This window comes from Monodelphis domestica, chromosome 3 (genome assembly GCF_027887165.1).
Source record: "Monodelphis domestica isolate mMonDom1 chromosome 3, mMonDom1.pri, whole genome shotgun sequence".
NCBI classification, from domain to species: domain Eukaryota; kingdom Metazoa; phylum Chordata; class Mammalia; order Didelphimorphia; family Didelphidae; genus Monodelphis; species Monodelphis domestica.
In genome coordinates, this window is record NC_077229.1 from 469842529 (window position 1) to 469857015 (window position 14487).

At 36.6% G+C, this 14487-nt stretch overlaps 1 protein-coding gene across 1 annotated transcript in view; it reads left to right on the forward strand.

Moving 5' to 3' along the window:
• The window catches only part of ADGRV1 (adhesion G protein-coupled receptor V1), a 778411-nt gene that overhangs the window by 230484 nt on the left and 533440 nt on the right, over positions 1-14487 (forward strand). Inside the window, exons 66-68 of the mRNA XM_001366741.4 lie at positions 6844-7042; positions 8295-8514; positions 13150-13389. Of these exons, the coding sequence (XP_001366778.3) occupies positions 6844-7042; positions 8295-8514; positions 13150-13389 (659 nt within the window). The remainder of the gene's footprint in view (positions 1-6843; positions 7043-8294; positions 8515-13149; positions 13390-14487) is intronic.

Here is a 14487-nt window from a genome sequence, read left to right on the forward strand (position 1 = left end):
CATTCCAATGACTGTGATGAAGAATAAAATAGGGTTAGAACAAAGGAGAGGTTCAAGGTATTCTGAGAAATAGCTTTCAACCAAAGAGCTCAAGGAAAAGCCTCATGAAGAGAGGTAGCACTTGAATTGGGCCTTAAATAAAGGGAAGGATTTTAACTTTAAAGATGGGAAAAAAGAGGAAAGCCAATTCCATGGAAGGAAGATAGCATGAACAAAAAGTCAAGAAGCCTGGAGAGGGAGGAATAAGAACAAGAAAGAATACTCCATTTTGACAGAATGCCTGAATACAAAATGCCTTAGACATAGTAGTTTCTAAATAAATGTTTGTTGAATTGAGTGGAGTTGAATTTCATGAAGGAAGAATGTGAGAGAATACTGCAATTATAGGTTCAAATCAGAGGGCAACAATTGCATGAGGGTTTTATGCTATGTAGTCAGTGATTATAGGGAATGGGTGACTTGATCACAGTAATTAGAAAGAGTACATAAGTAAAGAATGGATTGAAAAGAAAAGAGCCTGTAGACAGGAAAACCAATTAGGAGGTTTTTACAATTGTCCAAGCAAAAAACGATAAAGCCTTGAACTAGAGAGGTAGCCAAATGGGTAGGAGGAGGGGGACGTCTGAGAGGCAACATCATTAAGATTTTGAAATTGACTGGCTATGGATGAATGAGGTAATGGGAAGATTAAACTATTGCTTCTGCTTCAAGTTTGGGTCACTGGGCAAATGGTGGCACCATCAAAAGAAAGAGAGAAATTAGGAAAATGGTATCCCTTTCTGTGATGATGTTGCATTTAGTTTTGGATGTGGTAAATTTTAGTTGCCAGTGGGACATCTCACTGTATAGGTCCTAGGTACCAGATAATCATTTGAGAATCAGGTACTTTCATTCTGGGAAGTAGCTGGTGGTGTATCTATTTGTGAATCATGTGTGTAAAGGTAAGAATTGGAAAAAAATAGTTGATGAAACCTCAAAGAGGGAGCAAGTATCTATAACAAATTTGGCCTTAAATGATGCCCGTTGTTAGATGGTAACAGATGACATATGAAGCATAAAAAGACAAAGAGGAAGGATGGTCACCTGTGAAAATGGGGAACCAAGAGAGAGCAGCATTACAGAAGCCAAAGGAAGAGAGGATATTCTGGAGAAAGGGTTGTTCAGCAGTACCACATACTAATGAGAATTTAGCTATGATGAAGACTAGAAAAAGTCTGCATATTTTTTTATAAGACATTTACCTTGGAGAGAACTGGGTACATACTACTTTCATATACCTATTTGGCTGATGAATGACATTTTCTTAATAAGTAAAGTTTGAGTCCTTAAACTTTTAAGTACCTGAATATTATAAATTCTTAAAGTACTCTTTCTAAAGCTTCTAACATGCTTGCCTACCTTGGTGATAAGCATATTAAATATAATCTTTCCCTTTCTTGATGATTCATTTTTAATCATGCATTATTGGGTTGCACTAGAATAGGTCTTATTCTTTGGGACCTTGATATGAATCACTAATGATCCTAGGGCACAGTATTTTTCTCTAGAAGGCTATCATATCAGATTGTCTTTTGCATTACTGTGCCTCCATAAAATCAGAATGTAGAATTTCAACTGTATGGTTTGCTGGGTGATGTAATATGGCTGTTTTTTGAAAAATTTAATATTCTTTCAAAGTATTTTGGCCACAAAATTATTTAATTCTTCTAAGAATTGTCTTAGTTAAGTAATGAATGACTTATTAATAGCAGGTTGGCCACCAAGGAATGAATTTTGATCTCATGGTATACATGAAATAGATTAAAATATAGGCTTAAAACTGCCCTAAGGCTTTTAGGACATCTTGTATAAAATAGCATTCTAGTAGTTCACAGTATTACTGCATGGCCTTTCTTTTCTACTTCCTTTATGATGGTTGTCACATGGTATAAAGATGGGGCCAAAGGTATAAAAGCTACAATTTTGTAAAAAACAACAACGTGAATTTAAATGTTTACTTTAAATGAGTAATTCTTGTCCAATGACTAGTGAGTTGTTATATTACTGGAGGATACCAAAACCACATCCATATTGACATTAGTACTCTCATGAAACCAGAAGACAAAAGGGAACTATAGCTAAATGAAATCATGATTTATGCGCTCTTAGAGAAATGAGTAAAGGAATCAATGGAATCGGTTTCATTATGGGTCCAAAAAACAAACGAAAAATCATTTAATGATCTATATTATCATGATGTAATGTTTATGAGCACAAGTAAATAAACCATTATGAAAACAAGCTTCAATTTATGTGCCATCATTAGTTGCAAAGAGTGAACAAATAGAAAAATTCCTTAAAGAACTCCACAAGACCTTCCAAACCATGTTAATGTATCCTTTGATACTTGTTTACTTCATAGTAAAGATAGGCATAGGAAAAGATAGGAGAAGATATACTGGTATGTGTGATTTGTGATTAATAAGGGAAAGAAGCCAAATGTGTATCAAAAGTCTATCAAATTTTTTTTCCATATTGAATCCAAGGCAGAAGGTAAGGGTTTAAAAAAAAAAAAAGAAATATTTTTTCCCAGGAAGAGTTCAAGTGTTGGATAAAGAGAATAACATCACCAAAAATCCTGATGCAGGCATTATATGACAAAAAACTGGTTACTGTTGTATGAGTCATTTTAGAATCAGCTCTGTGGGTGCAGGCAGACCATTGACTAATTAGTGTAAAGGTCAAAATCAAAACCAAAATGGAAGAAAGGATAAATATTAGAATTCCACACGAAACTAAAACAATTAAATTAACACAGTTAAAACATTTTCAAGCCAACTTACTTAAAATGTTGACTTTGCAAAATGCTGAATGGACTGAGATAACATGTCTTTATTATCATCATTTCTTAGAGAAATTTAAATAGCCTCCATAAAATGAAATCAGGAATCTAGAAATCCTAAACTGGCAAATGTTTGAACTCTTTGTCAAGTAGAAAAAATATAATAGGTAAAGGGAAACATCAATTTACAATAAACATTCATTTGTAAAGACTTAATAAGAAAGATGACCAAAGATAATAAGGAATATCACCTCAGCAATGAAATGATATAGAAAGGAAAACAAGCGTGAAGAAGGCTTGGTGTAAAACCCAATTATGCCAATCATTGAAAAGAGAGACAAAAAACAGAGATGATTTGCTAGCATTCCTGTGTTCTAGAAATTCTTATAGTTGATGATAATGGAACCACTCCCTTGGATTCCAGTATCTCAGTATATATTGAGCTAAATATGAAGAAATAGACATGACACTTAAGATGATGAAATTGGGTAGTGTGGTCAGACTTACTCAAACATAGAATAAATGTGTGTTGGAAACAAAACTATTGTAAAGGAGCTTAGGAACTGCTTTTTTAAAGGTATCCCAGAGAGGAAGATTCCAAAAGAATAGAAAACATAAGAAATAACAGTATAATTTCCTTCCATTTCCCTTCTCTCACCCAAAAATATCTACAAGCTGCCAACTCATATGCCTCCTTATCTCTATAGAATATGAGAGTCAAGAGAATTTGGGTGCGATCACATATAAGTCACTAAAGTTCTCTGAGCTTGTTTCCCCATCTATACAATGGAGATTCTGGCCACAGAGGGTTATTGTGAGGCATAAAAGAGTTGATCTTCAAAAGAAATATAATAACTAATTAGACACATTACTTATATGATCTTTATTGATTATTCTGTTTATGACAATGTTATTAATATGTTGATCTTACTATAATTATTTATAAAGATAAGTATATTCTTTTATTATCCCCATTTTATAGATGAGGAAACTGAGGTTAAATAACATAGGTTAAATAACTTGCCCAGGTTCACAAGGCTAATCAGTGTTTGAGGTCATATTTGAGCTCACATCTTCCTGAATTGTGCATTATGGCTCCACCTAGTTGCATAATAAATATATGCATATATTATATATTATCATTGTGTAAATGTATTAAGAATCCCCTGGATGGAAATTACAGCATCAGGCCATCACTTAGAGATGATATTCTATAATTGAAGACATATTCACGGAAACTTTACATTTCAATGAGACAAGGAGAGAATATAAAATTTCATTATTTTATTTTTATAATTGCAATATTTTATATTTGTAGAGAAGAATATATGCTTAAAGATTGTTCGCTAGGTCTATCTGTAAAGTTCTGACAGATACAAACAAAGTGATAACTTTTTTCCATGATCTTCTGAGTAAATAAACATCAAGTGAAGTGGAAAACCAAGTCACCTGTTCATCAGAAGTGTTTGTCAGAGTTAATGAAGATCTTTTGCCCAAAGTTAAAAAGGAAAATTTCTTTTAGAAATAAGAGGTTTTCCAAATGCTCCTGTTGGACTTTATTCTTGATGAGATTGTGTTATTGTGTGGGGTCCCAGAATATCATCAGTTCATTCAATGGACATCAGTTTAACAATACACTCAGGAAAAACAAAGGGGATGAAGAGTGGATGTTGTCTAGCCTGTATGCCATGAAATTTGGTAGAAAACCTATTGAATTAATGTATTAATTTATGTATCTTGGACAGACACTATGGATGAAAAATAAGCTGGACATAGCGTTGGTTATAAGGAAAAGAGTGAATGAACATAGTAATAATAATAATAATGACAACTAACATTTATATAATATTTTAAGGTTTGTAAAGCACTTAACTGTGCATGTCATTTGAATGTGTTATTACATCCATTTTCAGCTGAGGAAATTTAAGTTAAGAGAAGGCTGAATGACTTGCACAAATCTAGGCAGTATTTGAACTTGGATCTTTCTCATTCCATGCTTAGCACTCTTTCCACTGCACCACTGACTCCATATGAATTGAGGTTACAGTTTCATAGCACTTCAAAGGAGCATTCTTTTATTGATGCTATAGAAGGACGTTCTGGATGTGTGTTCTCTTTGGTGGAGGGAATTCTCAGGGTGGAGAGAACTCTCTTTATCAATGCAGGTCATCACCTTCTCTTAAACCGAAGTCCCAGAGACCTGCCGAAAGCCCTGAAGGCTGTATGACGTGTTCAGCGTCTCACAGGTAGAGGCAGGGCTTGAACCTGTGCCTTCTCAAGAAGCCTTGAAGCAAAGTCCCTTTCTGCTAAGCTGCACACTGGCTGTATATGGTGATGCTCTTTGGTTCCAAATATTGCAACCCCACGATCTCAAGAGAATTCAACTTGCAGGTGCCCCTGAAGGTGAAAGAAGAATGTCTGGAGGGTGTAAGCAGACCCAGAATGTTACTGGTGCTGAGTCACGTGTGAGATGTGGCATAAAATGGGTCAGCGGCACCTGGGGCCAGTGAAAGACTGAAGGACAACACATGAATTGCCTTCAGCATGTGGGGTCATCCTCTCTCCGTGGGGGATTTCCAGAAGGATGTGAGCAAAAATCACATAGTATAAGAAGGAAACAATGACTTGGTTAGGATTTGTGCCCAAGATTCATTGATTATTGAAGTAATTTCAAAGCCAGCAGAAGCCTTTTCCATATTGGACTTTCTCTCCCAAACTTCCTTCTTCTTTGCAATCTTGGAGAGTTACCTGGGTTATTACACAGTTAAGTGACTTGTCCAGGGTCACACAACCATCATGCATTAGCAATGGGACATAAACCTAGGTCTTCCTGACTCTATGCCCAGGGACCCGTCTCTATCCTCATTGTCAGACTTCCTCTTATTTGTTTTCTTACTGTCAATAAGAAAACAATATTCATTATCTTCACTCCATCTTAATTTTGGGGAACATTTAAAGCATAATTTCATTTCTATATTGGTGATCACTAGCAAGAATCATTGTCATATTAGTGTATAGTTAGCCCTGAAGTCAAGATGAGCAGCATTCTAGTCCTGCTAATGACACATATTGGCTGTGTGAGCCTGAACAAGTCATTGGCTGTCTTATTGCTCTCAGCAACTCTTAACAATATAAATTTCAGAGTAAGTGCTCATCTACTTATTAGACGGGATTCCACAATGGTTAGCTCTCTACTCCCATGAAATCACAGGGTAAAGGAAATCAAACCAAATCTACAAAAATCTGAAACTCAAAGCATACTCTAAGTCATTTGCCTTAACTTACGGAAGGCACTGGTGGAAAAAAGGTATTGGAGACAGAGGACCAGGCTTTAACTGTTGCCTTCACAGAGAAGCCAGTTAGATCTCTGGATCCTGGTTTCCTCATCTGTAAAATGAGAAGGTAGACTAGATGGCCTTTAAAGACTTCTTAAACTCTAAATCTATGTCCTCATGATGTTTTATGGGAAAACATCACTATCTTGTGGACTCTTAAGGCAATTGCTGCTAAACATTATTTTAGCCAAGTTAGATTTTTTTTCAATTAAAAATACAGAAGGAATGTGACCTCTTCTTTTATTCATTGTTATCTCTTTTCACATTAATAATGACCTGAAATGTGCTGGATAAAAGTTATTTTTTTAAGCTTACCTTTCATCTGAGAATTAATACTATGTATTGCTCCTAAGGCAAAAGAGCAGTAGGAGCTAGGCAATGGGGGTTAAGTGACTTACCTTGGTTCTCATAGCTAGGAAATGTCAGATGCCAGATTTTAACCCAGATTCTCCTGTCTCCAGACCTGGCTTTCTGTGCACTGAGCCATCCTAGCTGCCCTATAAATGAAATTGAATATACGATCTGTGGTATATAATCTTTAGAATAATTTAAAACTTCAATTATATCTTTATCTTCACCTTCCTTAATTGCAAAAAGAATAAATTCATCATTTCACATTGAGTGGCCTCTGATTAAATGTGTTTGCTACTCCTCTGCTTGCTAGCTAACTCTGAACTCCTATTATAGTGGAAGAAGACGTTGGAATGCTCATGATTCCAGTAGTGAGGCTGCATGGAGTCTACGGCAATGTGACAGCTGATTTCATCTCCCAAAGCATTTCTGCCCTTCTTCATGTGGATTATCGGGTTCATGGTAACTCCATCATCTTTCACCATGGACAGAACCTTAGTTTTATAAATGTTTCTATCACAGACGATGATGAAAGGTAATAGAATTGATAATTTCATTAGTTGGGTAATTAGATGTTTCATCATGAATACATAAGAATCCTGTGTTGTGTCACAGAAAATCAACTGCTTTAATAGTTGGGAAGAGTATTAGTGGCTTTCCTGTATGACTAACAATATCTGGTAAATACCAAGACGAGTCAGCAATCATTTATTAAGTGACTACTCTGAAGTGACCCAATTCACAGTGAGATGGTGGTATGGGAGAAGAGGGCTGGGTGTGACTACTGCTAAGCATTGCTAGTAGAAAGACTGCTATGGAGGAGATAAGATGGAAACAACTAGATACCAAACAAGATCTATATCGAATAAATTGGAAATAATCAAGGGGAACAGTCCAGGGAAAAAGTCAAATAGTCAAGTGAAGCATGGAGGGGGATCGCCCTGGGTTTCTTGCATAAGCCTTTGTTTATTCACTTACAAGAAGGCAGAACCCACTACCTCTCCCTAACTTTCTGGCTTCATAACACGTCTAAGAAGAGCAAGGGCCAACAAGTTTAAAGGACTTTCTCAGGGTCGCACACCTAGGAAGTGTCCGAAGTCAGACCCTTTAATTACTGTGCCCTCTCGCTGCCCCACCTCCTGAAGCGTCCCGTTTCCCTTTTGGAGAGCTCTCCTTCTTTAGGTAGACCTGATCTCAGGTCTAAATTTTGTCCTCCTAACTTGCAGCCATTGCTCCTCCTGCCTGATCCCTTTCGATCTAGCTGCCACGTTCTGCCAAACTACTTCTTTCTGAGGCGTGGATCGCATGGGTCCCTTGTCGGAAAACAAAATGCTAAAAAATACATTCGCTGACTGAGAAGCAATTTGTTACATGCTAGTAAGAGGAAAATGCCACTTAAATCCAGTTGAAAAATAAGCAATTGGAGTTGCATCTATCACTTTCATAAAATTAGAGGAAATCACTGTGTGCTTTTTTTCTCCCTTTCCGACTTTTAGAAGTCTGATCAGAATATGGAAACAGTCTCTCCCAATTCACTGTCTTAATGCGCCATGCAATTAAAAACAGGGGAGGAAAACACTAATAATGATTCCTAAGCATTAATGTTGATGTTGATAACGCTTGCTTTTAAGAAGAGCACCCTCTCTGTACCACTTGGGGGTGTGTGCATGTGTGTGCGCGCTGTGCATTGAATATGTATGACTAATTTGGAAAATGACTACTTATTTGGATTTTAGCAGAATTTTAATATGTTTAGACTCAGAGAATTGCTCCTTCTTGCCATACAGTGAATTTGAGGAACAGTTTGAAATCCTGCTGACAGAAGTTACTGGAGGAGCAGTGCTTGGGCGCCACCTAGTGAGCCGAATTACCATTGCGCAGAGTGACTCACCCCATGGACTCCTGCGATTTCTCAACCAAAGCAAAATGACTATTGCTAATCCCAGTTCAACCCTGATTTTGTCCTTGGTGCTCCAGAGGACGGGAGGACTCTTAGGAGAGATTAAGGTAGAGTTTCCCCATGCAAAACCTGGAGGTGGAGGCGGGAGAGAGGGAAAAAGGCTCCTGTGGGGAAATAAATTGTCAAAGGATTTAAACGACTGAAATTTAGGGAGTTTTTATAGATTTGTGCAGATTGCGATGGGGTCAAGGATTGTTTCCCTTAAATGGCATTTGGCAAATTAAGTTCACTTTATATTGGGGCCTTTAAGGATCTTCAGAAGGAAGGGCAATTTGGTTATCTTATAGAATGAGATGGTTCCATTCTATAATGGGCAGAAGCTACTTTGCTTTCCAGTGTCAGGCCAACCAGCTTGAAGATACTATTCCTGTTGTGGGAAAAAGAATTTTCTCCCCTCTTTGCCCTGGAGATATCAAAGGGAAAAATCACTTTCTTCATGTTAAAAAAAAAAGTGATGGTTCCTTGCTTCATAGATTTTGTTCAAAGCTGTGCTATATGAAGTATTTTTGTTGTGTGTTTTGATGTTATTCTTCTGAATATTCTTCTGAATTTACCATTTCTTGCCTTTCAGTCACTGCTTTTGTCACTACCTAATGAGTAACTTGTTTTCAGTTTTGGATCAGATGTGATTTCATTGATTTCCTAGTGAGGGGTTCTAATACAGAATGGGAGAAATGCACTTGGAAGCCTAGTCTTAGAAAGTTGACTAGAGAGCCAAGAGTTTATATCAATTCAACAAGTAATTATTTGGCACTGTGATAAGAATTGGAAATACAAGGGAGGAAAGAGCCACCCCTTGCTTTCAAGGAGCTCAGTTTAGTCAAGGGAGATAACATGCAAACAAGCTTTTACACAGGATCAAGTGGAGATAAGAAGCATTAACAGGGGGCCCAAAAGACTTCTTGTGGAACATGAGGTTGAGAAGGGATAAAATTCCACGCATGGTGTAAAAATGCTCAGTCTAGAGATCGCTTTCCTTATTGAGGATTCAGTGTCACTGGATTATAGTTATGCAGCAAGGAATAGCATATGAGAAGACTAAAAAGTAGGAAGGGACTAGGTTGTGAAGGAGAAAGGAAGATTTTATACTTGACCGCAGAGTAATAGGGAGCAGTGGAATTTACTGAATGGAGATGACATGGTCTGACTTGTAGCATTAGGAAGATCTGTTCAAGCTCTGTGAAAGACAGACTAGAGTGGGGAGAAGTTTGAGGCAGGGAGACAAGGATATTGCAATAATCTAGGCATGAGGTAATAATGGTCCACACTAGGTGGCTCCAGTGTCAGAGTAGAGAAGGCTGTGTGAGATATTACAAAGGTAAAAACCAAAGGATATGAGGCAGTTAGAGAGGATAAAGAGTTAAGGATGACATGTTGAGCCTGGCTGACTGAGAGGCTAGCAGTGCTCCTGACAGTAACAAGAAGTTAGGAAGAGGGGACAGTTTTGGGTGTAAAGAGAATAAGTCATTTTGGACAGTGTAAGATGTCCAAAAGATGGTTAGAGATTCAGGACTTGAATTGAGGAAAGAGGTCAGGCTGGTTAAAGAGATATGGGAATCATCTGTATGGAGCTGATAACTGAATCCAGGGGGGCTGATGAGATTACCAAGCAAAACAATGTGGCAGGATAAGAGGGCCCAGGGTAGACTCTTGGGAGAAATTAATAATTAGTAGCCATGACCTAGATGAAGATCCAGCAAAAGAGACAGAGCAAAAGAGACCAGACAGGTAGAAGGAGAAGGAGAAGAGGACAGTGTCAGAAAGACCTGGAGAGAAGTAGCAGAAAGGTAGAATAGTGGTTAGAAAACTGGGCTTAGAATCCCAATGACCTGTGATCAAATCTGGCCTCAGACACCTATTACTTGTGTGACCCTGGGCAAGCCATTTAACCTCACTCATCCTTGGTTCCCCCATCTGTAAAATAGTTATAATAACATCTCCCTCACAGAGTGGTTATGAGGCTAAAATGAGACATCATATGTAAAGTACTTGGCATGTTTAGTCATGTCTTTACTCTTTATGATCACATTTAGCTTTTTTGGTGACAAAGATACTGGAGTGATTTGCTATTTCCTTCTCCAAAAGTCATATATGAGTTAATTTATTATTTGAGGATATCAATGACAAAAGGGTGATTGACAGTGACAAGGGTATCAGAGAAATAAAAATGGGTAAAAACTCAGAAAAGGCCAATAGATTTGCAAATAAGAAATCATTGGTAACCTCGGGGAGAGCTGTTTTAGTTGAATGAAGTCAGATTTAAGAGTTTAGAAAAGAGCAAGAGGTAAGTAGAGGCACTTATTATAGTCAATCTTCTCAGGGAGTTTAGCCAGGAAAGGAAGAAGAGATGTAAGAAAACAGTTGGCTAGGATGGATAGATCAAGTTGAAGGTGGAGGAGCCATAGATGTGTTTATAGGCAATAGAGAAGCAGCCAGTAGACAGGGATAGATTGAAGATTAATAACATATTAGAAATGATAAGGGGCAGCTAGCAGCTAGATGTCTCTCTATAGATAGAGTAAAGGACCTGGTGTCAGGAAAACTCATTTTCCTGAGTTCATATTGGCCTCATACACTTACTGGCTGTATGACCCTTGACAAGTCACCTAACTCTGTTTGCCTCAGTTTCTTCAACTGTAAAATGAACTGGAGAATGAAATGGAAAATTTCTCTGATATCTTTGCTAAGAAAACCCTGAATGGGGTCATAAAGAGTTGGACATGACTAAAAAACATGATAAAGAGACAACCTATTAGAAAAAACAAGATTATTTGTGTATTAGAAGTGTTTACTATGGCAAGGAGAAGGACCATCTCTCTTCAGAGGTAAAAGAGGAAATGATGAAAAGCATCTAAGTGATACAAACTGAAGAAAGGAGACAAGGAAGAGCTCTTGGTGAAATGCCTCAATTTTTTCGGTGAAATATGAAGTTTGCAGTTGGGAGGGTTGGAATAGGGGGGAGCCTTTGGAGGTTTGAGGAAATATGAAAATGTCTAGAAAAGCCACTATGATGATAGTAAATCAGTTAGGGAGATATAAAAGGATTGCCTTTCTGCAGTGAGCACCCAAATTTCATCATTTTCTCTATTTTGATTCAGTTGCATATGAGTAGGAATTAAGATATCTGATGGTAGAATAATCCAAGTCTGAGGCTTGGCCAGGAAATAGCTTTCATAGGATAAGGGGGCAGGGGACACAAAGAGAAGGGGACAGTATGGAACTGAATTGGTTCATCAAAGGGTCAAGATTGGCAAGGAAGGAGAGTATAGCTAGTGAATGGTCAGTGACCTAAGAAAGATCTGAAGGGTGCAGGGATTTGAGGTCCTGGGGATGTTAAAGAACAGGATTGAGGGGTGCAAGGCAAAGGGAGAGATGAAATGATAGCAGATTACGATCAGATAAAGGAATTTTCACTTGATCAGACTTCATGACCATAGAATTATAATATTTATGGGTAAAACAAGACTATGGGTAAAGTCCAGAATTACACAAACTACATATTGTTAGAGGCAGATTTTTAATAAAGGTCTCACTAGCTCTTTGGTCAATTCTTTATCAATTAAACTTTAATAATTTTTATAAACAACCCACAAATTTGACCTACCAATACAAGAAAATAACATTTATTTTTAAGCAAGTTTATATTTAATTATGAAAGCATTTATTAACATTTCTTTATGCTCTGAAAAATGTTTTAAAAGAAGAAAAATAAGCAAGCATTCTGCAATTACATAATTTATATGAGCAAATTTCATTTTTACTTTAGACAAAATGTAAATCTGCATATTTAAAAATATTTAAATATGAAAGAAATAGGAAATTCTTATGAGACTATTCCTACTAAGATAATATCTGTTCCTATTTTAAAATAACCTTGAGAGAAAAGATCAGTACTCTATATTTTGCACAAGAGTCTTCCAGAGAAAGATTTACTATTAAATTATTCTAATTCTGAGAATCTGTTAAATAGAAAATCCAAAGGAACAGAAATGGAATTTACTGTTGAGAAATCTTTCTTACATTCAAGCTATTTCCATTCACAATTTAGAGTTGTTCAAACAAAATGTAAAATTCCACATTGGAAACATAGTATCCAATTTCAAGTGATTTATCACACATAACAATGTTTTCTTAAATTTTTGCACACTTAGGAAAAATTTTCCTAATTCACAGAGTTTTTTTTATTCAGGTGGGACCTAGTACTTTTGACTAAAGTAACTGTCCTCATATTATCTTGTAATATTTACCCTAAAGAAAGAAAAGGGGGTTGGCAGTTAGGTTAGTCTGACTTAAAAAACTGACATCTTGGTGAATAAATCCAAACAATTACTTTGATACTCTGAAAGACTTGAGATTTCATCAGTATGGCTTTCCTCCACTGGCTATGGATGTTAACTTCTTAATATCTTCTGTACAATTCTTGCCTGTGTTTTTCCTTAAAAAAGTTCTTTTTCTTTTGGTAACTCTTTGTGAAGTATCTATATGTCATTCATCTATTGCTTCTCAGTCTCCCTATATGACTATGTTCATGGTTGTATTTTATCTTTACTTTGGTTTCCTATGTGCTATTTCCTGTGTCTTTTGGTCTCATGCTTTTTCTTGTGTCTAAATTAATATTTTAGCAAGCCTCAAACCATTACCTCTATAGATTTTGATTAATTTATAATTTTATAATCTTACAGATTGATTGGAATATATTAGGACCAAATTCACAAGAAGTTTTACCACCTCTGAACAGTGACATTGGTGAACCTGTGAATGGGTCCTTCTCTTTTGCTGATGGAGAAGGTGGATTGAGAACCATAACTCTGACAATCTTGCCCCATGAAGATGTTGAAGTCCAAGAAATCTTCATTGTTGAACTTCACGTTGTAAAAGGAGAAGCTAAGTTAGACCAAAAGGCTAGAAATGTCTTCCTTGTAGTAAGTTTGTGTTTTGTGTTTCTGTAAAGTTCTGGTTTCATGAAACCACAGATTACTGTCTAGTTCAGTCTCCTTGATATTGAAGATAATGAACCTGAGGAATTACATGACTTGGACCATATTAACTCAGGTAGTAACTAAGGAGAGCTAAGGAGTAGAGCCAGGTCAGGTGTTCTTTCCTGTGCTCCTTACTATAATGGGATTATCAGAGAAAATTTGGTGAAATGTTATACAACTAAAAAGATAGGTTTGTGATGTTTTTAAAAATTATGAAATGTTTAATTCATTTTGAAGGATAGAATCTGGTGAGAAGTTCAATTTAGATCTCATCTGACAGGATTATATTTGCCACTCACTGAATGCAGTACCACTAAATACAGTGTAGTAAATACTGCTTTTAAAAGCCTCCAGATAATGTGGTATTTGTGGTACTATATCTTATTTTCTTTTTTCCCTCTGTGTCTTGCAAATACCTTTTATATTGGAAATAATTCAGTGAGCTGAATTAAATTGAATATATTTTGAATTAAGTTGCATATATTTAATATTTGAAGGGAACTATTATTAAGTTATCCTGTAAATTTGGTTACTGTGTTTACATAATTAATGTCTATGAGCACCCCCTCTAGTCTACTCCTTTAAATTATATTTGTACTCATGGGCAGGGTTACCAGGGGATGAATGGCTACTACTTCCACAGATTTTGAGACTACTCTGAGAAAGAAAACTTCTAAAGTTATAATTTTTTAAGCCCACACTAGTGTTCTTCAAGTGAACAGTCGTGCTAGTGAACACATTTAGCATAAAACAAAGGTATTTACTAAGATGACATAGTAAGAATAGTCGCTGGGAGACATTCTTCCCTGGTAAACCTAAGGTACATGTTCCCACAAAAACATACAACATCTGTGGGAATTGTGGGAACAGAGAACAGTGGTAGTGAACACATGACCAAAACAACTCATACCTCTCATACCTCTGGTATTTCAAGACTCAATATTGCTACTTTCTCTCTTCATGGAACTCTGATACTGCTCCTTCCTTAGGTGTGGGGCCTCTATTAGGATGATTGCTCAGTAGAATTCTTCTAGTCTGTTT